Source organism: Micropterus salmoides, unplaced genomic scaffold (assembly GCF_014851395.1).
Source record: "Micropterus salmoides isolate LMB-PRFRI ecotype aquatic unplaced genomic scaffold, ASM1485139v1 Ms_hic_scaffold_20, whole genome shotgun sequence".
NCBI classification, from domain to species: domain Eukaryota; kingdom Metazoa; phylum Chordata; class Actinopteri; order Centrarchiformes; family Centrarchidae; genus Micropterus; species Micropterus salmoides.
In genome coordinates this window covers 26,583,272-26,606,766 of record NW_024041151.1, presented here as the reverse complement: position 1 = coordinate 26,606,766, position 23,495 = coordinate 26,583,272, and the positions used below count along the sequence as shown (strand labels likewise).

General features: G+C 38.6%; 1 protein-coding gene across 4 annotated transcripts in view; it reads left to right on the top strand.

Moving 5' to 3' along the window:
- Positions 1-208: 208 nt before the first annotated feature.
- The window catches only part of tjp2a (tight junction protein 2a (zona occludens 2)), a 44,616-nt gene continuing 21,329 nt past the window's right edge, over positions 209-23,495 (top strand). Inside the window, exons 1-3 of one of the 4 annotated variants that reach the window (XM_038733199.1) lie at positions 209-365; positions 13,292-13,421; positions 21,935-21,988. In XM_038733199.1, coding sequence (XP_038589127.1) covers positions 13,419-13,421; positions 21,935-21,988 — 57 coding nt within the window. In that variant the 5' untranslated portion in view covers positions 209-365; positions 13,292-13,418. Of the gene's footprint in view, positions 366-7,740; positions 8,246-13,291; positions 13,422-15,356; positions 15,638-21,934; positions 21,989-23,495 lie in introns of those variants that run through there. The other 3 variants (XM_038733196.1, XM_038733198.1, XM_038733197.1) reach the window with 3 other exon arrangements.

Here is a 23,495-nt window from a genome sequence, read left to right as displayed (position 1 = left end):
ATAAAATGTACATTATTCTCATGATGTCCGTTGTTTTTATTTGTTGATAGTAAACCGAGCCATCATGCCACATGTAGCCTACGTTACAGGAAGGGTGACTCAGGACCTGTGCCGCACCCAAAGGGAGTCACATGCGAAACTGAATTTGAGCTGCAGCTCTGCACACACAACACACCTGCAGTTTCAAAGCCACGCCCACATACCTGCGAGAATCAGGAAATCATTATTTGGGCCTGACGACATAAAAATACTCACCAGGATTTCGTCCCGTTGAAACCCTCATCGTCCTGCGCGTCATTCACATCCATTTCTACTTTTCGGGTTAGTCTGCTGTGGGCACATAAGAACAGAAGGAGTTTCACCTGGTGAGTTGGTCGTGTTTTGTTCGCTCTGACTGTCGACATGTTTCCACCGTGTGTCGTTTGCGCTCACTGCCATATTAGGGCATTACGCTGATGCCTTCAAAGGTCATGTTGTTTTTTGGCAGTTTCAGTAAGTTAATAAGCAACATGTTTATGCTCTGAAAAGCCAGCGGTCTGTTATTTTTGCCTTTTTAACGCTACATGAGTCCTGTTAAACAAACGCCCAAATGTGACCTACTAGGTGTTCAGGCCTCAGTGGTGCTGTCGGTATGTTTCTCTGGCTTCATGCCTGCAGTGTAAGATATGAAAGATATGGCTGGCCTAACGTTACCGTTGTACCGTTGTTGGCAGGCTAGTATGTGATTTTACCGGTTAGCAACTAGCATTTTGTGAAACGTTAGCCAATCAGTAGGTGTAACCTACCTGAAGTGACGAAGTGGTGTTGCACATTAGACAGAGAGGTGTTTCTGTTATTTAGCCTACTCTCATTAATATACATGGGGTGGTTAAAGTAATAGAACCACCTGTCCTTAAAAGGCAAAACAATCTGACAACAGCTTCCAACAGAAACCCTAAGGTCACTAATTTATTTTCACTATTATTCCATCCATAAGTAACACAACAATAGAATGTTGTAGAATGACTATTATGATCGTGGTTTCATACATATTCTGCAATAAAATATCTAAAAGCAAAAATCCTATCAGTTGGGGGTCTGTAGTCTAATTTGTGTCAGTTTAGGGGTCCCTGCATGAAAAAGTTTGAGAACCACTGGTCTAAATGCTCTGTGACTGGCAGCTCCACTCTCATTGGTGTATGAATGGCAGGCAGTGTAAAGTCCTTTGTCCTGCCATCCTGCTGACAGACTCTTACAAATAATCATCTTTAAAAAGTCACTAATTACCAAATGTAAACTCTGCTTTAGGTTATTTATGTGGTTTATTTGATAGGGACAAAGACGGTATACATAGACTGAAATGAAAAGTAAAGTGTAGTATAATAATATAAAGTAAATGCTAATTTGCAACACCCGTCTCCTCAAATTCCCAGAAACAATTCTAAGAACATGTCCTCAGTGGTAGTTAGGTAACAGTAATATGTAATTTTTGTAATTTGCCTCTCCAGGCCATTTTATGCTCCCAGATTTTGATCATCCAGATTATACCTGTGGACGGCACGTGCACACATCGATTGATTCCTCTCTGTCAAGCTCTTTCCCTCTCTCCCTACACTCTCATCACAGATTTGTGAGTGGCATGTGTCCCTCCATCTGGCCTGCGCATGCATTGCATACGGACATTGCATAATGGCCTTGGGCCTTAGTAATGCAGCACTACAGCGCTACTCCAACACGTGGGGAAGTGACAAGGAGCAGAGAAACAAACCGCTTATGTAAAAGCATTAAAATGGCCAAACAACTCCTGCTACGTTTGCTTCACCCTGTGGCGACAGAAGAAGAAAAAATAGAAGGCATTTTCAGAGTTCATTAAATAATGAAAACATGCAGTGACATAGGAATTAGCCGGAAGAATGAATCTCTCTCCTTCTTCCTTCATTATTTAAATCTGAGCCTTTTTAGAAAGAAAAAGCCCTGACCTACTGGTTTGAGGCAGTTCACACATAATATTTATTTGAATAGCTTTTACAACTAAAACAAAGTACACAGTTAAACATGTAGTTATGTGTCTGCATTGTAAATATTATACAGATTTCTCCTGATGAGTAGGCCGGCGCCTTGTTGGGAGTGTATATATGCATGGGGAAAAATGGAGATCACTGCTAAGTTTCAAAACATTAAAATGGAAGCCAAGAAGCTTAACATGTTCAAATCTTTGTGCAACCATCTGTGCAAAACCAAATTGATGGCAATGCCGTACAAGATGTGAATGTTTCTTTGTGCATGAAAGCATACGAGGAAAGATTAAAAAGAACATACTGTGAATGTGCAGTGGAAAATGTGCAGGTTTGATGAAAGGCCTATTAAAGACTATTACATTCTAAAGTTATGGTGAATGAGTTGGCAAACAACCTTTTCATCCCACTGGGAGTTTGTGTCCACCTGATGAATGTAAAGTATTCAGTCTCCCTGTTGTTTGTTTCCACCAACTAATGTGAAAAATGTCTGGCTGTTTAGATGCTGAATACTTTATACTTTCTTCTCTAGCTAGCTAGTCGCAGCGGGTTTTTGTAGAGCGTGTTTGCTGAAAACAGCGTCCGCTGCTGCTGGAAACAAAGTTATTGGGGGTGGTGATGGAGCAGTGGATAAGATGCTGTGACAGATCCACCAGTGCCTCCCTGAGCAAGACACTTAACCCCTAGTTGCTCCAGAGGCGTGCGACCTCTGACATAATAGCAATTGTAAGTCGCTTTGGATAAAAGCGTCAGCTAAATGAATAAATGTATTGAGAGCACAGAGACTGAAGCTAAAAGCAGCTAAAATGTTCCATTGAACTGTAGTGTTGATGATAATTCTGTTGGTTCAGTACTACAAACCAGCAGAGAACTACACATTCGCAGTACACAAATCATTTGGGCCGTTGTTGATTTAAAAAAAAAAACAACTTATTATTATTGAAGCATTGACTATAAGTGGAGACTTTATAAGCCAACATTCTTTAAAACTTGTTCAATTCTGAAATATATTGTAAGGTTTTTAAACAATTGTTTTATAAACCTCACAGATACTGTTACAGTTTTAGAAAGACACAGATCAAGGAATAGCTTTACATTTAGGGGAATACGTTTCTATGCTTTCTTGCCAAGATGAGAAGATGGATAGCACTCTCACATCTGCATACAAAGCTGCAGCCAGCAGACAGTGAGCTTAGCTTTGCACAAAGACTGGAAAAAGGGAGGAACAGTGTGACTCTTTCTGAAAGTAACAATATCCACCAACCAGCAGCTATAACTGTTCCTAATTATCACATCATATCTTGTGTATTTAATCCATACATAAACTGAAGTGTGAAAACAATGCATTGTGGTTTTACGAAGACTTGTCAGAAAATGTGAAACTTGAACTTCCAGGTTCTGTTGACATTTGAAACAATGCTACTAAAAATACAGCCCTCCTTTAACAGTATGTCGTGTGGTTGACTTCATGTAGTCTTTTGAGAAAATCTCTAATATTGTTTTATATTCAATAATAAAGTAAATAAATAAAATTTTTAAAAGTTTTTTAGCAGCATTTAATGGGCTAAAGGTCACTACTTGACACACAAGGTGAGTCCATGGATGGATAATAACAGCAGGACAGAGAGGGGGAAAAAAACCCAAAACTGCCCAGTAACAAACGGCAGACAGACGACGTTTGTTCACCCTAGCTGGTAAAGTAGTTTAGGTGCCAGCTTGTTTTGTGGAGTCTGGTGTGGGTTTTTCCCTTACAGCAACCTGTTTTGCATTACACATAATCTTTCAATCTATTGTCATTCTGAAAATATTTCTGCTTTTAATGTGTTATCAGACCTGTCTGTCCATACCCAATTCAATTGGGGCTCAGGAGTTAGTTTTTTGTGGAGTAAACACTGTTAAATTCTCGCATTTCTTTTGAACAATAACAACAAAATAATGATCCCTGCTAATGCACAGTTAATGTGGTTTAGCAAGAAAATAAATTAATAGTACAGGTCTATAGGTTATGGATTGCTGACCCCTTCATCTATAGTACCCAGTGTGCACAGGATATGATTGTGTACATCCGTGTTTGTATCCATACACATTCACACTCTCCTCTGCCTGGATGCTCTTTAGGCTCGATGAGTGTTCTCTGTGAGATTATTATAAGGTGTTGGATTATGATAAAACCGCCTGTGAATGTCATGCTGCTTTGTGAATTTTTGCACGGCTTAATGGTTTTGTCTGCTCTGTGCTTTCAGACCAGACAAGGCTCCTTATCTGGGCTCCTTTGACAAAGATGACACACAGGGTGAACTTAAAAAACCTCTCCTTCTTTTTCTTCTTCCTTTGTGCTCTTGTTACCCAACATTTTTAAAAATAGACACTTGTTATTTTTGTGTCTCCCCCCTGCTCCCGCTGTGCTCCTGGTATTTTCTCCCCCCCCCCCCATTGGAGTGCTGAGGGATTTCTGCTGCTCTCTGAAATCTGCAGCAGCTCTCATGGCACGACCATCGTAATCCAGACGTACAAGCTGCTGGAATATAAATCCTGAGTTTGCATTGGCTGGCAGCTTGTCAAGAGGCCACAGAGATTATTTATTTATTTCCGACCTCTTAGGACATGGCGGCCTGTCAGCTGGTGACTCGGAAAAAACAAGATATAAACATTCAATTTGTGCGTTGGTCTGGCGTGCACGCCGGGGGTTGCACAAGTATTGGAGTTGAAGTGTGCTCCTTGTCAGGCAGAGGGCTATGGTGGTTTGTTATAGACAAAACTATTGAATGGGTGCACAACATGTGTTAAATAGTTATCTGCAAATTGAAAATTGAGAGTATGCAAGTGAGATCAGATTTGACCTGGGGATGTCATCCTCTTAGACCATGTCCTCTTTGACATCAGGCTATTTTCCTGTGTGCTCCGTTTCTCCTGTTACTGGGCATTCAGACTGAAAACTGCACCCAATATGCAATGCAGCGTTGTGGCAAAGCCAGATTCAGTTTCACTATGTATTTTTAGCATCTTTGCCTTTTATTAGATAACCATAGTGGAGAGACGACAGGAGGAAGCGAGAAATGCAACAAAGGACTCTGGTTGGAGTTGAATCTGAGATGTTGTGGTTCCTGTTGGCATCTCAACCTCTAGACCATGGGAACTCCCACTTTTGTTTTTTTTTATGCATGCTATTTTTGGTCTAAAAATGGCTATAGTCTAAAAATTTTAGGAATTGTCTGTTGCCCAAAATTATGTATGTTTTGTGTATGTATATATAAAAACTTATAGAAAATAATATATAAAAAATAGAAATGGTTAAGTTTCGACCGATATGGGTTTTTCAATGACTGATGCCGATATTTAGAGCATTATGGCCAATGGCCGATAAATAATGCTGATATCAAAACAAAGAAAAGTCATGTATTATTCCATGCAATCTATTATACATGGTTATTTTAGCCAGTAACTTGTTGTTTTTAGTTGGAATATTTTTATTAATTAATGAAATGTGAAAATACATTGGATTATGCTGTAGATTTCAGAACGACAGGTGTTTAAGGGAGACTGGGGTACAGTTTGTCAGAAATGATGTCATTCAACTGCATTATTCTCTACAGTATAACAATGTATATTTAACGCTAGCCAGTAATGCTTTTAGATTAGATTTGCTGTCATTTAGGATGGGAGAAACTTGTTAACATTTAGAAAAGACAATGGTGAAACATAGGGCTTACTAACTAACTTGGTCTGATACACAGCCAGTTCTGTCAGACATTCCCACTGTAGTTACAAGGACGTTTGTTTGAATATATTTTCATTAGACTTTTGTGGTTCCGAATTACATCATTTATGTGAATAATGTGAAATTAAAATTGTTAGTGTAATACCAAGCTCATGTCCGGCACATAAAAACTGCTAGTGAAGCCTCTCTTAAAAAGAAACATCTAGAAGTAACTATAGTAATTAATTAAAGACTTATTTCAAAACATCGTCTTCAAGCTTCTTACTGGCTTTCAGTCAGTCTAATTAAGTGGCTACCATGGTGACCTCTCAATCAAGGCAGAGGTGACTCATTTCCACTGCACTGTATAAAGTTAACCAGCACCGTTGAAAAAGCTTATTAGGAGTCAGCTGTTCGTTTTTTCAGTAAGTATGTTTTGTTTTAAGCCTGTGTATAGCTAGCCAAAATTAGCACCCCGGTTAAAATCACAGGGGTGACGTCACGGTGACTATGTCCACTTTAGTTATACAGTCTATGGTTCTACTAGGCTACTGCTCAATCTCTGTCCTAAAGAAAATAGGAAACGATGTTTATGTGCGACATGTTTCATTATTACCAAATCCTACTAGACTATGGAATATTTTACCACAGCTTTGCAGATGAAACTCAGATTTACTTGACCCTCTCCAAACAACTGTGATCCCCATGACTAACTTTTTAAGTGCCTTGAGCACATCACTATCTGGATGGGATAAAAGTGTTTGCAGTTGAATAAAGATAAAACTGATTATTTTAATTGGAATAGCAGTGAGAGGCTCAGATCAGCTGCCTATCCGGATTCGAGAGCCCTGAAATCCAAAGAACTAGCACGTAACCTTGGTGTACAAATGGACTCTGATCTCAACTTTAGCTGTCATGTCAAATCAGTTACTAAATCAACATTTTATGACCTCAAGAACATCAAAGAGATTAGAGATTTTCTAACAAAACCAGACCAGGAAAACTTTTTTCGGAATTATCTTTATACTTATATTTTCACATCTGTAAGACACTGCTGCAGTGTCTGAAAGGTGCAATAAAATAAAATAATAAAATAAAACTTGCCTTGCCTTAACATTCTTTCAATTTGATAAAAATGGAATGCCAATAACAAAGATTTAACAAATTGTGTGGCTTGGAGGGCTGCAATCCAATCGAAATATTATTGAAATCGCCAAGTGCAATATCCAAATCACGGAAGCTGCAATTTTTTGATAGAAGTGAAATCTGTGACAAAACAGCATTATAATGAAGTGCTGCAGAGATGCCCCGGCATACAAATTTTGTTCTCCAGATGTAAGAAAACATGTTTGTTTGGTACAGACCCCAAAAAATATCAAACAAATAATCATGATTATAATCAGTATTGTGTTGGTGTATCGAAAGCCTTATAATGTCTTGTTCTTCTGTGCCCCAGATTTCCATTGTTGTCCCATAACTATCAAAAACACATCAATGAGCCACCCTGTTGCACTGGCTGACACATAGATACTTAAAGCTTAATGGAGCACCAAATGTTTTCTTCAGCTGAAAATAGTCCCCAGCAAATGCACTCTGTACTCCTGTTTGAGTACAGTGCCCAGCCCACAATGAGAAGGATCCTCTTAAAGATGTACATCTTCAGTAAAAACCAGAGTGCTACAGACAGACGGTGCACAAAATCAGGACATTGCTCTGAAAATGTGTTTTGTACTCACAAATCTGTCCCTGTGCAAACTCAAATCTTTAAGTGCAAATGTATTACAGCTTAAATTTGTTTAGCAGTAGTTTTGTCCTTAATAAACCTCCATAAGGGGCTAGCCCTTATTGTAGAGAGTGTGAGGGTGAAGTAGATGGGTCTCTCCGGGTGTAAATGGTGAGAAGACTAAGCCTGGATGGGGGATTATAGGAGAAGTGGGCGTGGAGCATACATGATCTGTCAGGGCTTAGTACCACAATTATCCTAGCGGCTGCAGCAGCAGCAGCAGCAGCAGCAGCGGCGGTGGTGGTGGCAGAGGCTACGTTTTCATTAGTGTAATGTCCAGAGAAGCTCCAGAATTATGTAAGAGTGACGTGCTGTCATCCTCACTCGGCCGGCCCACCGCCTGGCAGGAACGTGGCCGTTTGTTTTCCTTTTATCCTCCCTCACAAAAGCCAAAAGGACATCTGTCAGAGTCGGCGGTCGGGGACAGTACTCGTAGTAGGCACACCACGGGGACCTCGCTTCTCCGGGAGCTGAAGATGTAGCTCGTTGTCATGGAGAAACTGATGCACTGAGACGGCAAGAGAGGACAAGTTTGTAGTCCTGATGATGCAAACGTGGAGATGTTGAATCCGCTTCTGGTCTTGCACTTGGTTGGAAGATGAGTGATGGAAGTCAGAGGAGTGTGGCGTGTGTGATGCTATCGCTGTTAAAGAAGAATTAGAAGATGAAGTTTAAAAAGTTCATCACGATCATGCAGGCAGCCATGGGGATTGTACCCCTGAACAAACGAGAGCTTCTGCCACCTGGCAGGAAACTGTGGAGGCCCCCTGGGTGAGTTATATCTCTTTGTGTGTCTGTGTGTCAATACCTTTAACATGTATAGAGCACATGTGCATTATAGTAGTGAACTGCATGATGTGCCAACTGCTGCAGCTGTTTATTTCTAACTAAATTCTGATAATGTTTTAGAAATATGGGTACCTTTTTTAGTATCTAGTTCAGGGAAGCAACAGATAGATTTTAGATGATAAGGGGCCGGTAACATGTCCCTGTAGAGTATCAGTTCACTGAAAGGAAAAAGCATGCTTCCGTCTAGTGGTATCTAGTCATCTAGATGGTTTTGGTTTTATTTGCCCAGGTTTTGAGTTTTACCCATAGTTTCACCTCCACTTCAGTACAATGGAGGTGAGTGAAATCTGGTTTATGGTCCTCACATAAGTGGAAAATGACATCAATGTGTCTGTGTGGATAATCAAGGGTAGTGTAGTCAGAAATCTCCGATGCAGACATCTTAAAAATAAATAAATAAAATCAAAACCAGGGCTGAAAGATTTTGAAAAAATCTTGTTGGGATTATTTATTGCGATATGATTTACAATATTGGAGGGAAAAAATGTTTTCTTAAGTCTGTAGAATATGATGTGTAGGCCAGGACTACAAGTATTTATCACAGGATTTTGATTAATTGTTCGCCCTAAGAAAAACTATAGGTACCACAGGATGTAAATGAAAAATTTATGTATTTTGAATGCCTTCTTTTGGGGGTGTCTGGACTTCACCAAAACAAATTCACTATTTGTGATCGTTAGATTCTTCTGATACATTTGGACATAAGTTTCAAGAATGTGTTATATTGGTGGACTGACTGCTTTGAATGTAGGAAGACGCCATCATTATGAGGTTTCACTTATATACTCTTAATGCTGTGAATCGCGCCTGGACTCTTTTTGTAGTAGTTTATGAAAATACCCAAAAAGACAAGTCTTATCTATCAGTACATATATCACATGTTCATATTCATTTCACTTTTCAACAGTCAGGGCTGTTCTACATAGTGCTAGGTGGTGAAATGTTAAAACACTACAACAACAATAATTTTATTTCAAAGCCAGAGTAGTAATTGTTTAGCGATCATTGAAGTTTAGTTGGTTTAACTTGACGGTAAAGTAATTTTATGCAAAGTTGCTACCAGCCGCAATTTACTTAATGAACTTACAACAATTCATTTTTGAACAATTGCATCTTCAAAACTAACATTTACAAATGCATATAGGAGTAATTTCCTGTTTAAAGGAGAGAAGTGGAACCCTGGGTATGTCATCTCATCCGCATGCTCCATGTTTGCAATTTTGTCTGTTTTTGTAGTAGTTGATTAATAATATTATAATAATAAAAAAAAAATACATGAGTGGCAAAATTAAAAAAGCTGGAGGTGTCGATGAAAATCAGCACTTTCTGATAAGTGCGTTTTTGGAAGAGACTGGGAAAGAACACAACCTAATTTCCTCAGGCAGGTCATTACAAAGCCTTGGGTCCCTGACAGGAAAAGCTCTGAAAAGCCTGGCCCTAGACTCCGGAAGAGATTTTGTTTTATCTTGAATGTCCAGTATAACAGGAAACACACTGTTTACACACAACCAGCTTTGAGTGTTTTTGTGGAATTTGTCACTCATGTAAACATTCTTTACATTCATTTATGGCAAATTAATGCAAAACCACATACACAATACATAACAGCTTCTTTTTTCACTGTACAGGTCATATTACATAGTTGTTGTTTATACAGTATTTAGGACTGGACAATAAAACAATTAATAATGTATAACAATTAATGTAATTATTGTAATCATATCAAATATTCAATAAATGTTTGATTTTATTCACTTGAATCATACACAAATTAGGACTTAGTTTTTTTATTAAGATGTTTATTTTGTTGAGGAAAAAGGACTGAAAAAAGCTTTTACTTAATTTTACTCATGCATATTTGCTGACAAAGATTTTATCATAATGGTTTTGAATGTTCTACCTCAGATTTGTGAAGTGATCCACTGTTTGGCACCAAGTGTTGACCATAGATAAGAGTTTAAACCACAATTAACCATCAGGTTATTTATATTGAAAGATATGAAACTTTATTTATCGTGATACCACATTTGTTCATATTGTCCAGCCCTTACAGTATCATAGCCAGACTAATTTTACTGTATATACTACTTTATTGGTTCTGTCGTGTATGGATTATAGCTGCATTCACTCGTACTGTACATTTATTAATTATGTGTATATCACAACTATCGTATGCACTTCACTTTGTTAGGGTTACTGTGAGCAATAAGGTTACGTAATCTAATCAAACACATAATAATCGAACTGATGTTCTTCACATTGCGTGGTAATGTTCCATTAATGTCAAACAAACCTGTAGAAATGTACAAGAATATAAAAGTATCTTAACGTTTTACATGCAAGAATTGTGCATCACCACATGCACTGAACTTCTTCATATCAGCGTGATGTGATTCCACTGAAAGGCACTAAACATTATTATATTGCCTGACTCGGAGTCAAATGGGCACTAAAGTGCTCTTAGTTTGAACTGCATCATCTGTGGGCAAGTAAATATAATCTGTTTACAATCTATTTTGCCTCAGTGTGACTGAGTAGTTTTGTAGTTGCTTCTGATTGAACAGAGGTAAGGTCTAAATAGGATTGGGAGTTTTAATACTGCATTACAAACTAGGGAAGGGGACTTTGCAAGGAGCTAAGGAGCTAATCACGCAGGGAGGGTCTAACGAAAGACACTGAGTTTTGGAGCTTCAGTAGGGCGTCTTGTTGTGTGGCAGTTTTGCACCAGAGCCTCGTAACAAGTTAATGTGGCCCTGCCCAGTCCGAGTCCGCTTTCTTTCATGTCTTAGAGTGAAGTGAGTTATGTCATGTATTACCTACATACCAGGCACTTCCGCATGATCCTACAAGTCTCTGCTTGAAGTATGGGCAGCGGGTTTAGTCATGCAGGGCCATGTGCTTTCTTCACTTGCAGCACAGTATCAAAGTAATCTTCATCTGAATGCATCAAAAACCTCATTTCTGACTCACTGCCTTGAAGTTGACAATTGTTGTTTCAGCTCACTGGAGAACACCACATGTTCTGACATGTTAGCAATCAGATCAGAGATGCTGCTCTTTGGACTGCAGATTATAGTATTATAGTCGGTAGTATCAGTGTTAGCCTGGTCTCCGCTGGCATCCCTCAGAGCCATACACAAGTGGCTTAGTTTTGGAAAACGTGGCATTTTATTGACAGCTGAGAGCTCTACTTTTTCCTCATCTGATCTTTGAATATTTGGTTTATATTTCTTCAACAATCAAGGTTTTAGTTGTTGTTCTGAAAAAGGAGATGGTTGTAATCTTTAATCCCTGTGAAAGGGTGCTTTCTCATTTAGCATTACTTGTTAAATGTGTCAAAACAAAGGCTGAAATATCTCTGGGTGGATTGGTGGATCACTTTGGTGATGCTCTGACTTCTAATCTTCAAATATCTCAACAGCTACTGGATGAGTTGGCACTAGGGTTGGTTATCATTTAAAAATTTTACGATACCCAGTACCAAAACCAGTACCCTTAAAGTGATACCAATAGAGTACTTTTTCGATACCTTGCATAAAATACCACCTGTTGAACCCATAGTAGGTCATTGGTTGTCTTATTATTTTTATTGTTGTTGTTATGGACAAGCAAGGTTATCTATTTTAGCGATTGATCAGTGACAAGTGATGTGAATAGCAAATAAAAATGTACAGAGAAGTGTTAAATGATACCAGAAGATGAAACCAACGGAAAGCCAAGCTTGTGGTGATAAACATGCAACAGTGACGAACATGCCTGAGACCGCAGCTGAGCGGCCTTTTTTTTTATACAGTTTATGGTGCAGGCACATAAGGGGGGAAAAAAAGGTGTGCTCTTAGCTATCTTTGAGTGTGTTGCTAGGGTGTTTGGCTGCAAGCAAAACAATACAAATATATAATTTATTTGCTGCGATCTGGTTACAAAAAGTATCAATTGAAGTACTGGTTTGACTGGAGACGTTTCGATTCTACTCGATACTGGGCTGTTTCGGTAGATACCATAAATGAATAGAGTAGCGATACCCAACCCTAGTTTGCACAACACATTTTACATTCATGGTTCCCAAACGATGTATGCCCCTGACTTTTCCACCACACGGTTGACATTTGTTGGTTTTGAGTGAAATGTCTACTATTGGATGGGTAAATGTTGGTAGTATAAACATTCATGTCCCCCTTAAGGATGAATTATAATAACTTCTACGATACTTTTGATCCAGTACAATCAGCAAGTTAAAGTTTGTCCTGTTTTCTTTGTACTTCGGCATGTTAGCATTGCCATTGTGAGCATTTTAGCATTGTTGAAATTAGCAGCAAATTTCCTCCACCGAGGACAATAAAGAATGAATCTGAAGAGAATGCATGTCTTTCAAACAGTGTGTAACTCAACTTTCTCTTTGAAAAAATTTTAGTCTCAAAGCCCAAACTGACATATCATGATGAAACCATCATGATTGTGTTATTAAGCTCTAGAACTGGGGCTGAATAGTAATTAATGTGAGTAACTTTTGTGTAAAATCAGTTGAGTGTCCTTTTTCATAATTTCAAATGAAAAGTTTATTTTAATGTAAATGCTCTGTACTTGTATAGCGCCTTTCTAGTCTTTTTGACCACTCAAAGTGCTTTTACACTACATCTGCATTCACCATTCACACACTGAGCCTAAGTGCTCAAACAGAAACTAACATTCACACACATTCATACAGTGGTGGAACAGCCACCAGGGGTAATTTGAGATTTATGTATCTTGCCCAAGAACACTTCGACATGCAGCCTGGAGGAGCCGCCGACCTTCCGATTAACGGGCAACCCGCTCTACCTCCTGAGCCACAGCTGCCAATTTAAAAAAAACTACATATTTCTACAGAGTGAATATAGTGGGTTTTGAATGATCTTGTTGATTTTTTTGAGTCACATCTGTTGTAATGAGGTGTCTGTTAAAAGTGTGTGTTTCTCTCTGTGTGCACAGGGACCAGCCTGGCTCTGACCATACCAGCACTGACCTACTCAAGTCCAGCTGCAAGTTACGCTGGTCCAGAGAAGCCCATTACTTATATCTTCGCCGCCTCTCTTCACGCAGCTACTCGGCTATTACGATGGTACGTTTACATGGTGTTTAATGTTGATGGTGTGCTTTCAGAGTGAGGTAGTCTGCTTTGACTCTGTCTACACTGTATGTGTGGGGCTGTTGACCCCCTACTGTTTAAGTATTTATACTCAACATGTCTCATACTTCACCAGATACGAATCTATTAAAGCATTAGCATTTATTATGCTAGTTTGGAATCCAGTCACATGGATTCCTGAAGCAGCTTTATGATTATTCTCTGATTATACACATACAACTGTGAATCTTTCAGCAAACACTGGGACAGGTCCGTCAAGCTTTGGTGATTTTCATACTGTGACGTCACTTGCAAGGTTATGGGTTTCTCTCTTGATGAAAATTTCATGAATTTTAAGCTTATGAAACTCTTTCATAATCCCATCATTGGATAAGCTGGAAAATGCATGCATGCATTTTAAGCTGCAAACAAGGCTGCTTCTCTCCTGACTTGCTGCTGCTTTGGAGATGTGAGGTTTAGTGAGTCAGTGTTTCCCTGACTATCTTCTATCATTATTTGAATGAAACTACGCTTTAGTGACCCTTCCTGCATCCAGGATGATGATTAACCAGAGAGACATGTCATGTCCCAGAAGCTTCATTGTTTTAATGACTTGGTCACACAAATTAATCAGGCCAGCGAAGCTGTTTTGCATTAGGATGGCCTATTTTTAAGGCCTATTTCACATATTTCAGTTGATGTGAAATGTAGTAATTTGACTCAGTCGACCTTCATTTTACTAGACTTTTATTCATTCTGAAGGTGTTGCTGCTCTCAAGTTAAACATTTTGAGTTAAGTGTTGTCTTTTTCACCAGCATAAAAGCTTCTACAATTTCTTAGAATGGTTGATATTGAAAGGAAACAGTTACATTTTGTGTGGTATTAGGGATTTTGGACATTTTCAGGGTCAGCCGGCGTTCTTATCTGTGATTTGTCTCACGCTGATAAAAATACCAGATATTGGCAGGCTTGAATGGATAGTATCTCACACACACACACAACAGGTTATTGTGTGACAGCTGTACATGCTTGTCTAGTTCTTTCAGACTTTGCTTCAGTTGCTTATGTATAATCAGAATCAGGTTTATTGCCAGGTACATTTTCACATACGAGGAATTTGGCTTGGTATGAATTGGTGCTTACAGTACATATAAAACATAAATAGTAATATAAATATAAAAAGTAAGGAGATCAAAAAAAATTACAAGTGTATATAAAAAATACAATAATACTACAATTCTGACAAGTATGTGCAAAAGTTGGTAAGCACAGATGAGCGTTGTTGTAAAGTGTGGGGTCAGGAGAGTGTATGAGAACCTTACATTTTACATCCTCATACATGTGTGTACTTTTTGTGTGGGTCCGTTTCATGGTTTGGGTCCCTTAGTTCCAGTGAAAGTATGATTGATTGATTGCAAATTTATTATTGGCTATATATGTTTAGAAATTTAATAATGTGTGGGTTTAATTGTTTTGCTGTCTTTAATCTTAAGTACTTGAAATATTACATAAACTATTGTTTTTTTTGCCTTTGGAAAGCCGCTGCTGTAAATATAGGCTATCCAACATACGTTTTATACACTTCAAAATACATTTCAAATGAATTCCCTCTCTGCTCAGATACGTTTTTAAATTGCGTGTCAAACTCTGCAGGATGACGCATTAAATCTGTTATTGTGCTATCTGTCTGGGAGCCTCACAGCAGGATCACTAAAAATCAAAGGAAGTTTTGGACGGTTCCATCTCAGCGGTATGAGGGGTGGCAGCCCCCCACCAGACTGTGTCTGTATTGTCATCACCGGTTCGTTACTATAGATATAGATAGTTTTTAAAATGTAAACGACGTTAATGTTATAACACGTTGTTTTAGTGTACTATTTTCTATCCCAGCTGCTTTTTAAACTCCCAACACGACCACCCCCACTCCCATTGCTAAAAGCTGAACCAAGCTAGAAGTCGAGGCGCTAATTTCTGCCCTGAGTGTGTGGTTTTAGGAAGAAAAGTGCGATATTGGAAGTAAAGTAGACTAGTCTTTTAGAGTTTGAAACTCTGTTCTTCAAAACGTTGGCCTATATCCCACCGGAAACATCTAAACTAGTTAGTTTTGTTTTAATCTTTAGTACCAGTCCCGGCCAGTTCAAAGTGCGTGATGCCAGTAAACGGAGGAGGGCTGCTCTCTTTGAGCAGATACGCAACTCAGTTTTTCACCGTAAGTACAGCTAAATTTAAAAGTATGCATAAATACAAAACTCGAGAGATAATAGTGCTGATATAATCCTGTGTTTTGTATGTAACGTTATGTTTTTAAGGAGAAGTAATTATTCAGGGTTTCCATGAATCCCTGTTGCATCCTGTTGCACCTGCTAACTGTCAGCTATGGTTTGTTAAGACTAGAAACACTTATGAAGTTAATAAACCCTGTTTTGAACCTTATTTTGAACCTTGCTTTGACCCTATAAGTCTTAATGATGTATCGACTATTGCCATATTTGATCGCCTGGTCTCATTGAAGTTGACGGACAGTGCTCATTTGCCTTTCCTTTGGTGGTCAAAACAAAATTTTTGCTTCCTTTTGTCCTCTTTAATTACCCTATCTTTTAAGGAGCAACAGTTAACGGTGGCACAGCCCGCAGGGCATTACTACCTAAAGGCTACAGATGTCCAAAGTTATTATTATGGATTTATTTTCAAGTTATTCATATGTTGTTCGTTCTTGTGCCTCACGGTGTAACGAAGCTGTGTCGCCAGTAGGGGGCAGACTTGTCCAACTTCTCTGTCAGCTGGTTGTTTGTTTGTTTTTGAGCTGTTCATTGTTTCACAAACGCCCTTCCAAAAGGTTACAAACTGTTTTCTAACAAATTCATACTTAACAAAAGTATGGCCTGCATGAAACATCACATTATACCTCTGACTACAGCCAAATATCTTTAGTTTAGTTATACAGTTAAAAACAGTGAATGAATCATTATTTTTCTCTATTGTACATACTATGGCGACTTCTTTCATTTGAACTTACACTTTGATTTCAGCATCTTAGACAGTGCAGTAAAATTTCAATACAGTTTTACATTTTTTCCTGTACAAGTTTACAAAACATGTTTTTGTTTTTCTTCATCCCATCTCCAGCTGCCTTGGGACTGAAACTTGTATAGAAAAATTTATTTAGAAATTTATAACAATAGCAGTTCTGCTTCGAAACCTGAGCTGAAGCTATTTAGTTGATTAATCGATTGGTTTGTAGAAAATCAATTGGCAGCAATTTGTATAATCAAGAAATCATTTGGGTCCCTTTTTCAAGCAAAAATTGGCATCTTATAAATGAAGATTTGCTTTTTTCTGTTTTAATATTATTGTAAACTGAATAAATTGGAGGTTTCAACTTTGGTTTGCAGGGTTTTTTCCTGGCTCAGAATGGGCCTTTTGGGGGTGACTTTGCACGACAGTAAGCATGATCAGTATTCGTACAGTGAAGGCCATCAGTTACCTTATAACTGAAATCTATACATTTTCTTGTTATTTCTGACCATTTGATAAACAAAATATATCCACAACCTGGAGGTAGGTATATAAGGTATAAAAGTAAAGTAATGTTAGTATAATTATTTATTTACGGGTTACACTTGATTTGGATAATCTGCCTACAGATATATTTTTTTTAAGTTGAGATTCAGCTTTTTTCGCAAATAAAACCCTTTTCTGATATTAGCCTATACCCCCGTGGTTAAGGTTTGATTAGTGCTAATGTTTGTGTATTCATTATAGTTTCAGATAATGGTATAGGCTACTATAGCTTACTATTAGTAGCCTAATATTAATTCCAGTTAAAGGTCTAGTGTGTAATATTTCTGAGGCTCTGTCGACAGAAAAGCAATATAAGATCCATAACTATGTTTTCAGTGGTGTATAAAGTCTTTACATAATGAACCGTTATGTTTTTATTACCTTAAATTGTGACATTTATATCTACATAACCGCGGTCACCCCCTGCTGTGGAGGTCGCTGTATTTTAAATAATAATAGTAATGTACAGTCTCTGAGTAGTCCTCTGGTTTATTAGAAGAAGAGAAGTGACATTTGGACAAATTAATTGGCAATAAAACCGTAACATTAGCTTAAAGCATGGAAGCATAAGTCAGCTAAACTTTTACTGACTAGTAGGAAAAAAATGTATTGTTAGTTGGATGGGTTTATTCTCCAGCACTGTGCTTTGGCTTGTGGTGTTATGTTAGTTGGATTTTTTTCTCCAGTGCTCTGTTTTGGCTTTCTTTTAAATTTGTGAGAATCAGCTGATCGCTAATTGGCAATAAAATGGAAGCTAAACTTTTACTGCGCTGGTAGAAAAAATATGTAGTTACCTTTCTGAGACAAACAGCTGATGAATATTATTGCTAATAAATCGGTAACAGCAGGGAAGCTCAGACCAGCAGCTAAACTTCATATTTTACAGCCCTGGTGGAAAACATGTATTTCTTTTTACTGCTAATGGTGATGTATAACAAGACCGTGTCCCTATCAAGTGACCAATAATAATAAATACTTTCCGAATTTGCATTAAAAAATGTTATTGGATATTGCTTCCCACTGTGAACACAAATGTGTAATTTGTACTTTCACATGCTAAATGCCCATTAAAAACGTTGCACCATTTTACCATAAACTGAAATTATGGCTGTCAGTACTACTTTGTGTTTCTGTTGTATTTCAAAAAATTCTAAAATACATTATAATATTATTTACAGATTGCTCATCTAATTAAACAAAGCGAGAGGATCTTTGATAATTGACTATGCCTTTGTAAACTTTATTTATTATGTGGTTTATAATGGACTGTGGTGCAGACACAGTGAGGCTTACATTGTCCTGGTATCTGTCAGTGGTCATACTTGATGCACTAGATGTGATAGTTTTTGATTTACTTTGGTATATTAGTCCAGACGAGCCAAAGCTCCAAAGATGTAAAATAATGTGTTACAGGAGTATGAGACATCATGTAGCACTTCATTTCTTCATGTGGCTGTTGTTTGTTAATGAAAAAGTAACTATAAAGTAATAATATTCAAAACAAACATCTAGTTTTACATAATTTATATAATTTCTTAATATATCTAGAAGAAACCACATTTCTTGACTGGCAATCTCTTTTATTTCATAGATCTTTGTCCTGTCTCAGGCACTGTAGCTAAACTGCTCGCTTGGGTAGGGGAGGGGGGGTGCAATTTGCAACCCTCACCACTAGATATCACTATTGGGTTGTGTTCAGTCATTAGGTTATTGTGCAAGAAAAATGCTCTACATGGTGGTCAGTCTCCGATTTGTTTATGTAATGTACTAATTGTCAATAATAAAAACCGTGCATACAGAACAACAAGTTAAACATTTCTAAAGTTTGATGTAGTGCATCAGCCTTTTTTAATGTCTCGCCTACTCCAGGCTGTGATTGGTCGGTTCACGAAAAGTGACTTTGACGAGCAATTGGCGCACACGGCTGCATGAAAGGCTCCCGATCTCCCTGCGGAGATCCTGATATGGCAAGGGCAGAGAAGAGGACCGGGGCCTGAAGATGTCGCATTTAAGTTTATGTTCTGCTTGCTCAAAAGCTGTTTGATTTATGGCTATTAAAACACATTAGGATAATATTTGAAACGCTTCTTCAATTCTGATCATTTTGGCGCTGGTGATTTTCCTTTGGCACTCACTAAAACCTCTTTGGGGGGGGGCGACAAAATTTTGCGATGCAGGAAAAGCCCTGGTTTGGAAAAACAATTGTAGAAATATAGCCTAGACTAAACTATGAATCGATAAATCAAAAACAAAAGTCAGTAGATTAAATGATAATAAAAAACATTTAATTTGCAGCTCCAAGAAGTACTAACATGCAAACATCCTATTTGGCATGCACCCTTTTTTAAAATTATTTTATGAAATTCATGTGGAAATGCGTTTATATTGTGGACATTGTTTTGTTTTTTTTACCCTTACTCAATAATTCATATCAAAATCCCCCAAAATATTGTTAGTGAGAACCACTAACCCTACCAAAGAAGAAGGAAGCAAACAACGTTAAAATTTGAACATCACCCAAAGAGACTCTACTTCAGTTCAGCTTTGAGTTATGACTGAACTCTCCCCACATATTCTGTTTTTCTGGCTTTTGAAGAGAGTCGACTCCTTCTCTGAATAAGTTGTTTTGTAAGTCACGTCCTGCGAGGATGACCCAGTATTTCAACCTCCCTCCTCATTAGTGGAAATGTGTTTGTGTTTTGTTATGTAATGGCCAACACTCAGGAGGCTAGGACTTATCCAGCAGGCCTGCCTGCGAGCAGCCATCATAATCATATCACATGGCACAAGAAGACGGTCTGATTTAAAAACTGGTTTGGCCTTGCCCGAAGCGCCTGCTTCTAAGTCATTTATCTGACTTTCATGAGTTGATATGTTTCCTCTGTCCTCACATAGTGGAATTCTCTTCTGCTGTTGTGGGGGGGTTTTTGGGGGGGGTGAATGGACCCAAAGAGGCAGTACTTCTTCATGAGTATTGTCTTTATTGATATGACACATTTTTCACTTAGGGTGAGCACAAAAACGAAATACTCTACCTCAGTCCTCGCATACAGCCCACACAGTTACAGGGTATTGGTTTGAAAGATGGGATGGTTTTCTGTTGTTTTAGCTCCAGTTTGTTATTTAGCTGTAAAGGACAAGTGTATTTGGATAGCACTAAAACATTGTTTGGGAATATGTACTGCGCAATATTAATCATTTGATCCAGTTTAAGATGAAATTCCAGATGGACATTTCCAAGGGCAGTGCCAAAACAAAGATCCTCTCTGCTTTCTCTGTAGTGTATAGGTATTCACGGTCATATTGGATCTCTGTAGTCTCCTCGCTGCTGCTGCTGCTGCTGCTGGTCCTCTGGTTTCCCCATTCTAGGCCAGAAGATCAAAAAGGCGGGTTAGGATGGGTGAGCTGCCAGCTTGAGTCGTGCCCCCATTTCTCTAAGCCTGGGCCTGAGATGTCAGCACCACACAGATTTCACTTTCCACTGTAGTACCCCCTGGAAACCCCCCACCAACAAATTAGCACTCTGCAGACGTTTAGTTTTAGTTTGTCTTTGCTGGTGTGAGAATCATCTCTAAAACTTTACATAGCGTCTGACATATCTTGGGGTCTGGGGAGACATCGAACTCAAAATTTGTGGTGTGATTTATTGTTGTTTGTGGATGAACACTCTGGTGTTTAATCACCGCGTGCCTGTGCAGAAGTTGGTGTGTCTCTGTTTACACTGTCTGCAGACGGTGGGATTTGTGCTGAATGTAGGCCAGCAGAATCCCTCTTACGTCAAAGGCAGGCAGGCGGGCAGATGCAGGAGGAGAGCTGCTGGTGGTTGTGCAGCTGTGACCATGGAGGAGGCTGCGCCGCACATCAGTCTGCCAGAGCACCGCTGGCGGTGAACAGGGAGAGACACAGATAAGAGACGGAGAGCGCCAACGATGAAGACCGTCCTCAGCCTGCACAGGAAATGGGCCCACGCGGTCAAGACCATACGTATCCTTCAGGGGCTCGTGAGTGAGATTCTGCTACCATGGCTCAGATTTGATCAGATCTGGGCAAGTGGCTCGGCCATGCAGCTGGACCGAACTGGTTCCGAGTGTTTGTTTGTTTTTGTTTTTTTATTTCCTTCCCTCTTTTTGGAAATGGGTTGAGTCGAGTCTTGGGCTGAAATGAGTGATCCACATTTGCAGAAAAGTGCCATCGACTGTTATAAAATTATCATTTGGGATCGAAATTAATTGTGTTTCAAAGAGTAATGGCTGATGTAAGCAGTCAAAATCAGAAGTGGCTCAGTGGTTCATTTTTGTAGAGAAATTGAAGAATGGTCTGTTTTTGGATGTTGGAAATCAACTTTCAGTGATGTTAAGTGATGGAATATTTTTGACAAAAGTTAGTACTTCATTAGGACTGGTGGATGGACTGACTGGATTATTGATCAGTCAATTAAAAGTAAACTAATAATAATCAAGGAATTATGTAAAGGGCTCTTTTTCTTCTTGAAAATGAATCCAAAAAAGAATGTTATAGTAATTGATAATGACCGTAAGTGTCGTTTGCAGCCCTAGACTTTGCTGAGTTGTCAGGTTTTATGACTTGAAGTTTAGCCGGTGTGTATCTTACGGTTGATCTGTGTAACCTGCTGGTGTTTTAATGGAACAGTCTGTCAGAAAAGGCGCTTTCATCCTGAATTGTTTTCAAGAGCTTGTTAAAGAAAGCTAACTGATGTTCAGGGGTTCTCATCAATATTTAATCAACCTGAGAGAGAGAAGTTTCTTAGACAAACTTGTAGTAGCTTGTACCCATCAACGGCCTGCCATTGTTCTACTTGGAGCTCCTGGTTGTGTAACGACAGCACGGGCTAATGAACTGGCTTTGTCGTTACATCACGTAATGCATTATTAATCTGCTCAGTGAAATGAAACTACCCATGGTAATCTTTCCTTTCTGTCCACAGAACCCGGTCATGGAGGAGACCGTGTGGGAGCAGTACACCGTGACCCTGCAGAGGGTGAGTCCCATCTGCACCAAAGCATACCAGACCTTATCTCAGTATTTACATTTTAGCCATGAACGTGCAGGCTGTTACACCCAGTCCTTCACAGGGAATGCATTTAAATTATTAGTTTGACACGTTGCAGTCAGCAGTCATCAACGGTTAAGAGAGCAAAGCGCACTCAGACTACACATGTAACAGACATTTCCCCTGTCCTCTGAATGAGAGCTGGAGTAAATGTATGCAATCATTTATTCATTAGTTTAATCCTCAGAATTATGATTAATTAGCAGATGTCAGATGAAAGCTGGAGCTCCCTGTATGGTGGTGTGGAAAACCAACATGGCAAGATCAACTATATCATAGGGCTGGGCAATAAAACAATAATGCTAATTATTGCAATATAATTTTCCTCAATAACGTATAACAAATGTTTGATTTAATTCATTTGAATCACGAACGAATTAGCACTTCGTTTTTCCATTATATTTTGCTGAGGAACAGGGACTGAGAAATCTTTCACATATTTTACTCATGCATATTTGGTGAGAAAAGATTTTATCATAATTGTTTTGAATGTTCTACCTCTAATTTTTAAAGTGATTCACTGTTTGGCAAATGTTTGTCATGTTGTGACCATGAAGAATAGTTTAAAACCACAATAACCTTCACTCAGGAGCAAAAATCATCCATTAAACTTGAAAGAAATAATGATTTGACATTTATCGTGATAATTATTGATATTAAATATTTTATCGTGATTAAGTTTTTGGCTAGATCACCTTTTTTATATATATCTATATACAACTATGGTAAACATAGTGGGGCAATTAGCCGCTAAACAGCCACATATTTCCATCAAGAGTTGGTGGAGACCAAATCTGAGCTGTAAGAATGACCATTGATTGGACTTGGGTTCTGCAGGGGGAATTTTGACTCATTACCACAGCATTTCTAAAATGCAGCCTATAGGCCTGAATTTAACAAAGTTGAGATGGCTCTAAAACTGGTAATCAGTTTGTCAATTGACAGAAGCTCTAACAGTAACACTGATGGTTTACTTTAGTTAATTATCAAGTAAAATAACCATTTCTTGGCATGTTACAGCTTTCAAAATATTTTTATTGTTGGTACACTAAACACAAAACACTGAGTACATCAGAGTTGAGAAATTATAGTTTAGAGTTTTGAATCTGGTAACGTGTGGTAACACTGTATCACAATAACCAAAGCAGCGCTTTTTTATACATGTAGGGCCAGATTTACTAGGTTTGCGTGAGTAGACACCAGCAAATTAAAATTGTAAGCTGATCTGAACGGTGTGCACGCAGAATGACATCTTTGTCCAAGATAACACTTGTTGTTCATTTACTACTTTTGCCTTAACGAATATACAATTGGGGGCGTTTCAGTTTTATTGTGCAAAGTAATGGGAGGGTAACATGCAAATAGGTTTATTTATTACAGCAATGTGATCTAACAAGGCTACAAGCAATTTCATGTGAGTGCAACAGCATCTGTA